Source organism: Quercus suber, unplaced genomic scaffold (assembly GCF_002906115.3).
Source record: "Quercus suber isolate HL8 unplaced genomic scaffold, Cork oak 2.0 scaffold_10, whole genome shotgun sequence".
Taxonomy (NCBI): Eukaryota; Viridiplantae; Streptophyta; class Magnoliopsida; order Fagales; family Fagaceae; genus Quercus; species Quercus suber.
The window spans coordinates 1330817-1343993 of NW_027069476.1; the positions used below are offsets into that span (position 1 = coordinate 1330817).

Here is a 13177-nt window from a genome sequence, read left to right on the forward strand (position 1 = left end):
TTAATTAATTATTTATGACATCACCAGTTCGACCACCAGTTGGACCTCGATTGGATCATAAAACCGATAACCACTCCATATTCTGATTCTTTGGCCATATCGTTTTTTAAAACTATGCAGTTAACCTTTGTTAGCAATTGTTTTGATATTTTGTGAAAAACTTCTAACCTTTTATTAAAAAAAGAGAAAAAATAGAGTTCTTATTTTTTTTTGCTAAACAAAAATGGGTATGAGAGTTGTGAGGGATTTCACAATTCGCTCAAATACCAATGAGCTTGGCCTGTGATCGAATGCTATAAAAGATTTGTGCCCCCTCATTCTTCACTAATTGGCCGTGGGATGGATTGGTAAGACACATGGTCCGACAAGTGGTATTAGAGCCCGGTCATAGGTTTGAGTCGTTGGAGCCGCATTGTGAGAGAGGGATTGTGAGGGATTTCACAATTCGCTCCAATACCAATGGGCTTGGTTTGCGATCGAATGCTATAAAAGATTTGTGCCCCCTCATCCTTCACCAATTGGTCGTTGGATGGATTGATAAGGCACACGGTCCGACAGGAGCAATTTGAGTTGATGTTTTCTACTTGAGTCTAACCATAGTAACATTTTACCTGTTAGGATTGGTCCTGTGAAAATATATGGTAAAAGCATTAAATTATTTCTAAACACTTCTTATTGTAAAATTCAAACTTAGGACCTCCCTTATGGAAAAAACCTAGTGTTCTTGTTTATCAAATACTTCTTGTTTTAATTGGATTTAAAACAGAGTATGATCCCTCAAAATATTGTTTTGATATATTGTCGGTAGCTCCATCCTCTTTTCCTCATCTGGCATTGGTCACTTCTTTTCTTTTCTTTTTTTTCTTTTTTAAGGCATTGGTCAAGAATTATCCGAAATGATTGAGCGTAATCCAAAATGATTGGGCATAATGCATCTATCGGTTGTTTGTTTTGACAAGGCATTGGTCACTTTCACAATACTAGTCTTGCCTAAGTGGAATGTTATGTTAATATGTTGATTTGTCTACTATGTGGAGTCAATATTCAACATGCCCCTTATTCATGGTTTACAGGGCACCGCCTTTCACAATGAATGGGTAGCCCACACGTCTCAAATTGAATGGTTAAGAATTGGAGGTATCCCCACAAATCAACACTGTACTAGTCTTGCATCACTTGCATTGGTCCCACCTTTCAAACAAAAATATGCTCATGCACTACGTGCATGAGTATTTTCCATTCACACAGCACACAGGCCAAAAAAAAACCCCCCCCCAAATTTCTACTGTACCACGATCTCTTCACTTCAGACTTCATACTAGATTTATCAATCTCCGTTCCTTTTCCTCTCTTTTCTCCTTTAGCTCTTCATCTTTATTTTCCTGATTACTGTTTGTACTTCTGTTTTTCTTTTTTAGTTGGTGGAACTCTGGCTACTCTATAGAGTTGTGGCTATCTTGAAAGGTCATTTTTCTTCCCACTATTTCCCCCCTCTTGTCTCTTCAAGAAAATAGGGCAAATTTAAGAATATAGGGCTTCTACAAGTATCCATTCATATTTTTTGTTATTAGGAGCGTACTGGAACAAAATGGCATGTGAAACAGCTCAGGAAACGCTATTATATGTTGAATCATATATCCTTTTGACAACGCTTCTGATAGCCTTTCTTACAGTCTTCGGATCATGGAGGCGTCGAAGCCACAGTTTGAAGCTCAAATATTCGATATGGGCATCTTATCTTTTGTCTACGTGCCTGATAAACTACACCATGGGCCTGATGAGGTCAGCAACATTCCGCATTGAATTGTTTTCTGTTTGGGCGACGTTTTTGATTATTTTTCTTGGAAGCGCCGATTGCATCTCTACCTACAGCCTTGAAGACAGTGAGAGTCGGAAGAGATATAACTTGGAAGTTTTTGTCCTGTATTTTTGGCTGGGCTTGCTGATAGGTGTGCATACTCACGAACCCAAATTTATGATTCCACTCTATCTCCTCTATTTCTTGTCTTTGAGAAGGACAGGAGGCAGAGCCGAAGCTTTGGAGTTAGCAAGCAAATCATATGGTTTGGTGAGAAACACCAAACTGGTTGCTGACTTCATGGAAGTTGAGAGCAACAAAGAAGGCAATGATGCAGATCCTACTTGCATGAAAGGCTACAAGTATTTAGTGAAAGGCGAAAAGAAGGCAAAGGTGAAAGTTCAAGCACCACACTACCATATGCAGTTTGAGACGACAGATGATCATAATAAAGTCATTACCATTGATATGATCTGGCAATGCGAAGGGAGACTCTTAAGCTCCACCGGAGATCCAGACGGGCGACTCAAAGATATCTGCCTTTCCTATGCATTGTATAGGCTTCTCTGTCGTAGATTTGCAAAATATTCCTTCCCTGAAAGCTCCCAGGATAAGACATGGAAGTTTGTTCGAAATGGGCTTCTTTCCAAAGAAGGTGATCATGAGAGAGCATTCAGAGTAATTGAGCTGGAGCTCGGATTTCTTTATGATCTCTTTTACACAAAATATCCCGTCTTATTTGCCAAGGGGCTTCCATTATTAAGAAATTTTGAGTTCATTATTGTCATAATTGGTTGTTGGGTTGCGGTTCCCGCTCTAACCAACTACCAACATAGAGATTCTGATGTGCACCTCATGACAACAGGTGGACATAACCTTGATGCTCTTCTCACAGGTGTAGTTTTAGTCGCTATACTTTTCATGGAAATTGTGCAATTTTTTGTTGTCAACTTCTCCGATTGGGCTAAGGTACAGTGGCTTTGCTATTATGTTAAAAAACCCTTGATTCGTAATAAATGCATGGAGATAATCATACGAGTTATATGTCATAGGAAATTGTTAAAACCTTGGGATAGAAAACTTAGCCAATATTCTCTTCTTGAATCTTTTAGTCATAACCCTTCCATATTGCTCTACAATCGTTGGACTACTCCTTATATAGGTAAGCCGAGAAATGGTCTAAAACGAAGTGCTCACGTCAAATTGCCGATGGGATTGAAGAAAGCAATTATTCACTCTCTAAAGACCAATGGGCAGCGACTGACAAATGGGGTAGCTTCTCTGCAGAGAAACGGGGTTGAGAATGAACTCTCTTGGGCATGTAGACTTGAGACACAGACGCATGTTATCATGGTCTGGCATATAGCCACCAGTCTTTGCGAGCTCAATTTATCATCACAAGTAATTGTCACAGGGGAACAGGTCAAACAACAAAGGGAAAGCGAAGACTTCATTGTGGCAACTAAGTTGTCTAAATACTGTGCCTATTTGGTGGCTTTTGCTCCAAGACTTTTACCTGATCATCCGTATATTACAGAATTTATTTTTGATCATGTAATTGTTGAAGCCAGGGAGAAACTCAAGGGATGCGACAAAAGTATTTGCCAAAAGATGTTTAATTTATACAAAGGTGATCGCAAGAAAAGAATTTTCGAAAAGATGTTGACTTTAGGCAAAGAGGATGGAAACCAAGAAATTATTGAAAAGGGTGCTGTTCTTGCGAAGGATCTGCTAGAAAAAATACAAGACAATGGGCAGAGATGGAAAATTCTGGCTGAATTATGGGCAGAGATGATGTTGTTTGTGGCTCCCTCCGATGATGAAACTGCCCATGCAGAGCACTTGGCCATGGGAGGTGAGTTTGTGACTCACTTATGGGCATTACTCTCTCATGCTGGTATACTCGAGCGAGACTCAGCTTAAGATGTTTGACTAATGCATTTGTCCCTATGTGTCTTCCTTATGATTGTATGATATTGTGTGATTTCTCATGCATTTCCATTCCGAGTATGTATAATAGATAGATGTGTGCCCTCAAAAAAAAAAAAAAAAAAGATGCGTCGCTGTGGTTGTATTGTAACGTGTGTTGTGTATTTGGTTTGGTTAGTGTTTGATCTTCTGTTATTTCCTTTGATTTGATTTCTTTAACCTTGGCATTGCTTAACGTGTTTCAAATTCATTAGAGTATCTGTTTTCCGATTTATGGAGAGAAGATATTTACTATTTTCCTGATTTAGAGTACATTTAAATAAGCAAAGCAAATCCAAATGTACTCTAAATTAGGGGTGTCAATTCATGTTAGCGTGTCGGGTTCGTGTCATGTCGAGGTAGGGGTATTCAACTAAATGGCTCAACTCTAACCTAACTCATTTAATAATCGTGTCATGATCCTTCAACCCTAACCCGACCTGTTAATAAGGCGGGTTGATCTGACCCAATCCATTTAACACGCTTAATAAACGAGTCGTGTTGGGTTGACACGAATGTAATACAACCCATTTCAACTTGCATAATATTAAATATAACATCTATCTAGAAATAATTATTTTTACATCCCAAAAAGCTATGTATGCACTTCAAGTCTTCAACTCACATTCAAAATAATATAATTCAACGAAAATATAACATTCATCTAGTTATAAGTTCTTTACATTCCAAAAGAAGTGCATACATTTCAATTCAAATTCAAAATAACAAAGTTTCACAAAATAAAATAACATAGTTCAACAAAAATATAATATTCTTAAAACTCGCCAAATGCTAAGTATCAATAATGAAATAATTTGAGCAAACAGTAGACTAATTTTGGCTATGACCACAATTATCATCCATAGATTCTTTGTTGATGTCCGAATTCATAACATCTTCTACAAGCTCACCCAATTTCATTTGTGTAAGTTCTATGCCACCAAGAAGAAGAAGAAGAAGAAGAAGAAGAAGAAGAAGAAAAATATTAGTAGTTCTAAGGTCTATAAAGTTTCAATTTCCAATTATATTCCTTGTAAATTTTTGTAATTACTTACTTTTCCTTTTAAATTTAAAATATATGTTGGATATAAAAGGTATTTGACAAATTTAAAATAAAATAAATATTTATTTGTTATATGAGTTAAACGGGTTGTATTAAGTGGGTCATTTCAGGTTGACATAAATAAATTAGCATGTCTATTGGGGGTTACACGGGTTAACCCATTTATAATCCGTTTCCTATCGTGTCACTTTCGGGTCGACCCGTTTATGACCCAAACCCATTAAGGCCTAACCCTAACCCGAAAAAACCCATGTCGGATTCGTGTCGTGTTCATGGGTTGGGTCAAACATTAACACCCCTACTCTAAATCAGGAAAATAGTTTTTGGTAAATTTATATTAAATATGTGATAAAAAGCTAAAAGATAATTAAGCTTATTTTCAAAAAATAAATTTGAAGTTATCTTCAAAAATAAATAAATAAATTTGAAGTTAAATTATTTGAATTAAAACTGACAAAAGGCAAAAAAAAATAAAAAGTTGTAGCCTAATTCACTCTAAGTAGGTGGGTTATGAACAAGACACCAACCTTAGCCTTAGCTAGTGGGACTTTTAGACTAAATTTGAAAAAAAAAAAAAAAAAAAAAAAAAAAAAAACTACTTTGAAACGAATAATGCTATAAGCACAATAATTTGAATTTCTAAAGATACACCCAATTGCACACCTAATATCACTATTTGCTTTTTTGTTTTGTTTTGTTTTGTTTTGTTTTCTTCTTCTTCTTCTTCTTCTTCTTCTTCTTTTGTATGTGTGTGTGTATAACTATGAATGGTGGACAATTTTTTCCCAATGAACCCACCATTCATCGTTATATAAATACTAATAATCGTACAAGTTGGCAGGCTATGAAATTTGGTGTAAGAATGGTTGTATATGTAATATTGTTGCAATATTTTTCACAAATTTGAGATAGTAAGTTTTTTCTTTATTCTTATTTGAGCCCATCACTAACATGACTTTTTACCTACAAATTAAAACTTTACTTATACAGTTGTAAAATTTTATATAACTCTAAACTTATTGAGCATGATGTGAATACTTTTAAGTTTAGTGTGGTTGTGTCCTTGATGGAAGGAGGATGTGCCATGCAATTGGTAGAATTTTGCCAATTTTGCACCTTTCCCTGGCTATTAGCCCTAGCTCGAATCTCTTCTTATAAATAAGTCCTATTACTAAGCAACAAAAAGTCTAGTACCATAAAAAAATGTACAATTCTTATTACAATTTTCTATGTTGTAGGTTGTGAGTAATAGAGAAAAAGTGGAGGGTTTATATAATAAGAAACAGGTAATCAATCATGGTTTATCATGTAGAATAATTATGATAAAAATTGTGACTTTTTATGTGGTACTAAAATTACTCTAAGAGCAAACATTTTAAATCATAATATGCTAACTAATAACGGTTGTTATCACCCTTCCACCAAGTAAGTCTCAAAGAAGAACAAAATGTTAGTTGAGCTATAGTTCATTCATCCGATTATTATGTATTTGTTGATTGCAAAGTTATTGTACTTGATTCTTCAATGGGTAAATAATAAAATCTATATAAAAAGTACATCAACTCCCATTTTTAGTTTCATCATTAGACTAAAGTATCTCTTAAAAAATTTCGGACAATTACTATTCTTTATTTTTGTACTAATTTTCTAGAACTATAATAACAAAAACGTCGTTAATCCTCTTTAGAACTATGAACTGTTAGTTACTCAATTTGAAATTTTTTTTCTTTTTTTAGAAAAATTTTAAATAATTTGAAATTTTTTAAATAACCTTATCATTTTGGCCCCATTACCTGATAATAAATGTTATCTACCCTTAAAAAAAGATTTGTGACCAACTTAGGGTTTTTTTATTTATTTATTTATTTATTTTATTTTATGCCCAATAAAATTAAACTTTGGTCCATAATTTGGTTCACTTAACAATATATTAGGGCCTTTCAAGAAAAAAGTGCAAAATTTTTTTTTAAAAAAATTGCACATTACTATTTTAAATTTCATAAAAAAAAAATATACATATATATATATATATATATAGCTTCCCTAAAGATAAATTCCTGACTCCACCACTGGTCAAAAGCTTGTTTATTATTATCCTTCCATTGACAAGAGGAAAGAGAGGTCAACATGAATCAACTCTCTCTCTCTCTCTCTCTCTCTCTCTCTCTCTCAACATGTAACTTGGAATAGCTTCCCAATTTATGTGTTGAGAGACATTATAACTTATGAAACAAATGGACTTAAATTCCATTTCTCATCTTCCTTACAGTGCTACAATATTTTTAGTCTTATTCCTGTTTGGGGTTTAATGACATTTTTGCAAAGTTTGTTCATATTCTAGACAAGAATAAGACTAGGGATCAAATTGATATAGTACTGAAAGGTTAGTAACTAAATTTATACAGTTAAATAGTTAGGGATCAAATTAAAATATAGTGTATAAGATAGGGACTAAATACATAGTTAACCAAAAAAAAAAAAAAAATACCCATTATAAATAAATATTAAAAGATCCATTAATCTAATGATAAAGATGATATGCCACGCTTTTTAGAAACTCCAAGAAATGCAAATAGGACTACTTGAGGGCAAAAGATTTGTGTTTTAGGAAACCTTGAAGGAATTCAATTACGACTACGCGAAGGGAAGAGATTTACATGATGGAAACTTGAACAACTACAAGTAGGAATACCCAAATGAGAAAAACGATTTATGTTTAAGGAAACCCAAAGGAATTGTTAACAAAATTACCTGAAGGACTCTTTGGAATATTCATTAGAAAGGTTTTTGAGAATAGTAATTTGCCGGAAAATTTTAAAGAGATCCATTAGTCTAATAGTGAAAATAAAAATTGAGGTAATTTATATACATCATTTATTTTGTACTCCTGTTGGGAATCAAATAAAATAAGTTTGTAATATACAAGTTCGTAGATAGTAACCCGTTTTCTTTGGCAACAGGCCTTGTTTAGGAAGAAATCCAAGCTAAGGTCAATAGTCACGGAACGGTGCAAATTTTTCCATAGGTCAACCACAAACACTATATATTGTACACCAATCATAATAAACTATATTATGAATAACAGTGATAAAAAAATTAAAAAAATATGAGAAATTGTTTTTCTTTTTTCTTTTTTATGAAAGAAAAAAATTGTTAGTTTACATAGACCAATATAAGATTCACATTATAGTCTAAATAAATTGCTTATAGTATTATACACATTTATTTAATTTACAAGGTAAAATTTACATAATTAGTATAATATAAACCTATAATTACCAATAAAATATATTATGTTCATACTTATTAAAATTCCACCGATTGCATGCCATACCATCCAATCGAGACGAGATGCAACCACATTAAACTTCACGTGTTAATTTAAAACTACTAATTGAGGATTGGGTGGTGTCTTTATTTGTAGCCCACCCACTGAATCACACAACAACAGTAATTAACTATCATAAATCTTTCTCTAAAGAAATCAGTAAAAAGATAAACCATTGAAACACGTTAAGGAAGCAATGACAAGGTTAAAGAAACAAATTAAAGGAAATACAAGAACATCAAACACTATTCAAACCAAATACATAACACGTTAAGATACAACCAGACTGACACACGTCTATTATACAAATGCATATGGAAACGGGCGTATGAGAAATCACACAATATCATACATGCATGCATGCATGCATGCAGCTGCAAAGAGAAAACACACAAGAAGTAATGCAATATTAATCACACATCCGGAGCTGGGTCATGCTTGAGTATGTCTGCATGAAAGAGTAATGCCCACAAGTGAGTCACAAACTCACCTCCAATGGCTAGATGCTCTACATAGACAGTTTCATCATCCGAGGGAGCCACAAACAACATCATCTTTGCCCAGAACTCGGCCAAAATTTTCCATTTCACCTCATTGTCTTCTATTCTTTCTATCTGTTTCACAAGAACAACACCCCTTTCAATAATTTCTTCACTTCCCTCATGATCATCTTTGCCTAAATTGAACATCTTTCAAATTCTTTTCATGCTATTGTCTTTGCAAGTCAAAATCTATTGGCAAATACTATTTGTTAGGAACATATTTTATGTAATTAGCTAATTCTTTAACAAAATGCACTTTACTTATAATTGGATAGATCTAGGATGGATTTAAGATTTCAAGAAACATGTTGTTTAAGTCAAGTGTTAAAGCCATAAAGATTTGACCAAGAAACAAGTGAAGAAGAGCTATTTACTAAAGTTCGACAACAATCTCGGCAGAAAGACTTCTATCGAGATTAAAGTCGAAGCTCGACAGAAACTCGACACAAGCTATTTCTATCGAGACTTACAAAATTAGAAATTCCAGATCTAATTTTCGGCTCATACTTGTATATTTTTATAGAGTTTCTTTTCTCACTATCCTAGACATATATAAAGATTATTTTAGAGGCCATCGCACATGCAGAAAGTGACCCCTTGTTCTCTCAAAAAGAAGCAGCTGTGTCTTTGCACCATTGGGTTTTGTAACCAAGGAACTTTCTGATCTTCATCGTTGATGAACTAAAAAACTTTGCAGCTAGCATCTTCTTCAAGTTGCTAGTGTTAGTCACGTACTTAGATCTGTACATCATTGGTTAGTCACGTACTTAGATCTGTGCATCATTGGTTAGTCACGTATTGGGATTCATGTATTGAACTAGAAGATGGCCACTACAATACAAGTCCAATTGGGTATTAGGATAAGGGTTCAACTGTAGGTTGGTATTTCAGGATAGGCCAAAGGGTTTGGTATGATTCCTTATACTTGTAACCGCTTGTGATTGATAATAGTGGATTCTTGGGAGTGGTGACCTAAAAATCACCCGGTGGAGTTTTTGTCTTGAAAGTTTTCCCCATTCATAAACAAATCACCGTGTTAAATTTAATTTCCGCTGCATTTAGTTTAGTTAATGATTTATTTTTGCTACCACGCCATTGCATGTAATTGAACCTAAATTAATTAACTTGGGTAATTAATTAATTTGCAAGGGGTTAATACATTTTTGTCTTATCAAGTGGTATCAGAGTAGGCACACTCTGATTAGGTTTTAATCATTGCTATGTGATCCATTGACTCCTACTATCATGGATAAAGGATAGTCTCTAATTATTCCACCTTTATTTGATTTATTTGATGACACTAACTATACATACTGGAAAGTATGCATGAAGATTTCTTATAGTCTTTAGATAAGAAAGTATGGCAAACTATGGAGAATTGGCTGGACTAAGTCAAAGGAAGCGCCGATTGATTAGGATGATGCAAAGATCAAAGCGGCAAACTTCAACAGCAGTGCATTGAATGCCATTTTTAGTGCGGTCAAGAATGAGGAGTTCAAAAAAATATCCTCGACTGAAATTGCAAAGGAAGCATAGACCATTTTCTAGATGACCTATGAAGGAACTAAGGTTGTTAAAGATTCCAGGCTTCAAAGGGTTACTACAAGCTTTAAGGAGATCAAGATGGAGGATGATGAGTCATTCAATGAGTTCTATGCCAAACTCAAGGATATAATCAACTTAGCTCTTAATCTTAGGGAAACTATTCTCAAACGTAAGGTCGTAAGAAAGGTGCTAAGGTCTTTACCTGAAAGATTCCATGTCAAGATCACTGTCATTAAAGAATCAAAGGATATTGACTATATTCCTTTGATAGAGTTGATTGAAAACTTGTAGACCTATGAACTAGGGTTGACAAGACTTAGGAAAGCAAGCAAAGGAAAGAATGTGGCATTGAAGGCCAAAAGTAATGAAAAGGATGAATCCTCTGAAGATAAGGATTTAAAGATGAAATCCTACATCACTAGGCAATTCAAGAAGTTCATCAAGAATGCCAATGTGAAAGGATTAGATAAGGACTGATGGTAAGGAAATACATCTTAGTCCAAGGGTTAGAACAAAGGGAAGAAAGACTCTAAAGATGGTCAATACACCATTCCTTCTGGTCCTAAGTGTTATGGCTGCTATGGTTTTAGGCATATGAAGTTGCTGATGAAGAAGAAGACTTGGTGGAGTCAAAATTTGAAAAGATGGATGAGCAGGATGACATCCATACAGCCTATGCAAAATTATACAAGGTTTCGAAAAAAAGCATGAGAAACTGTATAAGCTGGCCACCAAGAAGCTAAGCAATGTGGAACCTGATTGAGAAGAGCTTTCCATAAATTTTGATGAAGCAAATTAGACCATTGGAGATTTGTGGTTTGAGAACAACTTCCTTGTTGAAAGGACAAAGAAGCTTGAAGTAGAGCTATTCCAAGTCAGAGCTCAACTGGAGAGGACTTCCAATGCAAAGCTAGATGAGATGCTGAGCTTTCAGAAATCTACTTCTAACAAGACTGGATTGGGGTATGAATTCTCTATATCTCCTAATATTGCCTCTTCTAGTAAAACTATGTTTGTCTCACCTGCTAATGATGATTTTCTAAGAATGTTGACACTAAAACTGAAATAGCTAGTGAGAACATAGATAAGGGAAAATCTATTCTAGGAGAACCCCCTAAGATTGAAAAGAAAGAGACTAGGAACCCTAGGACTAAGAGAGACAATAATAAAAAGTCTTAACAAAAGAAGCCGCATTTCTGTTGTCACTGCGGAGCATCAAGGCATACTCATTCAAACTATTATAAGTGGTTAGCCACTCAATAAAGCGATGGTATGCTCTCATCAGGAAATCAGAATCAGTTTCCATCCTCTCTAGCTCCTCTGGGAGACTTTCTTAAAGCCATTATGTTTCTTTAAAACCTTAATGGATTCAATTCTTCCCCTTCCCCTCTGGATCAAAGGTTCACATAAAGGAAAGGTCCTTCCTCAAAATCCAAAGTGTGGAAGGAAAAAAGGCTCCAACTGATTTTGTCACTTTCTCTCTTTCTTTCTTGCTTAACTTGTTTGTTTTGCTTTCTAGTTGTTTTTGAGTCAATCTAGTCTTTATACTTTGTGTGTTTTGTTTAACATGTTTTTGTTTGTTTGTTTTAAGTTTTGTTTTATATAAAATAAAAAAAATTGAAAATAATAAAAATACAAAAACAATGTGTGTTTGTGTATATTGGTACTTCCGTATCTTGGATGGCCATTGAAACAGAATTTTCTAAACATTGTATCTCTTGTAGTTTAGATGAGCATCTTAATGCATAACTAAGCAAGTGAGCTTTGTGGCTCGTGTTTATGATAAGTACAATTAAGATTATCTCTTATATCTCATATTCATATCACTTTTTTTGATGGGAATGACTAAAAAATCCTAAAAGAAATGCATAAATAACTATCTCACTACTAAAGTCTGCCAATCATGTATAACATCCGTATGCTTCGGCATAGCCAAATTGGGATGTTTAAGCTTACATAATTGGGTATTTTCTTTTCTCTCTTTTATATACCCATGCATGCCATGCTCAAAAGATGAATATTCAAAGAAAATAAGAGCAAAAAGAATTAAAATGCTTTTAAAATGATTGTAAATGTGTTTCTAGGAGATGTGAGAGTTATAGGATGTACCTCGAAAATGATAGTCTCCATCAAACAGTTATGATTGTGTGTGAGCGTACTTGATTTTTCTCTAGTCTCATATTATCATAACCTGAGACATTTATCCACTCTTGCTATGTTTCACACACAACACGTAAACTCTTTGCTACTTTTAATACATGTGCAAGTATAATGCGATTTGGCTATCACAAGGAATACATGTGTTAATATATGCTCACCAAACTCTTAACTCATTTTTGAAATATGAAATTGGTTAGACTCGTTATGTGTGTGTGTGTGTGTGTGTGTTTTGGATCTATGTATGCTTCGCATATATGTTAAGAGATGTTTTGAGGGCTTAATATGTTTCTTAGGATCTCTGGTTCAGTAGCTTGCTTGTTGCATTTATCTCTTTGTGTTTTTCCTCTTTGAAAATCTTCTTTTTCTTCAAGCTCGACAACTCCTAGACAGATTTCTTTCTATTGAGCTTTTCTTTCTCCTTTCTCGATAGATCCTCGACAAATTCTTGATCCATTGAGGAATTTTCCTATGCTTTCTAACATCTCGATAGCATCTCAACAATTTCTCTATCCATTGAGATTTCTAGGTTTCCTCTCGATAGGATCTTGACAGCTTCTCGATCCATCAAGATTTTTGGGTTCCTACTCAACACATTCTTGATAGTTTCTTCGATCCATCGAGCCAAATTTCTGTGCTCTTTGTCTGCTCGATAGATTCTTGACAAATTCTTGATCCATTGAGACACTCTTTTTGCTGTTGACAGATTCTCAATAGCACCTCGACAGATTCATTTCTGTCGAGATTTAAAGCTCAACAGATTCTCGATAGAAACC

At 34.5% G+C, this 13177-nt stretch overlaps 1 protein-coding gene across 1 annotated transcript; it reads left to right on the top strand.

Moving 5' to 3' along the window:
• The first annotated feature begins 1588 nt into the window (after positions 1–1588).
• Positions 1589–3721, top strand: LOC112019329 (uncharacterized). Its single transcript, XM_024051859.1, has one exon. It carries the CDS (start codon positions 1589–1591, stop codon positions 3719–3721), a length of 2133 nt encoding a protein of 710 aa, XP_023907627.1.
• Positions 3722–13177: the final 9456 nt, after the last annotated feature.

Coding starts and splice junctions, on each gene's coding strand:
- LOC112019329 (XM_024051859.1), top strand. CDS start 1,589: ATGGCATGTGAAACAGCTCAGGAAACGCTATTATATGTTGAATCATAT.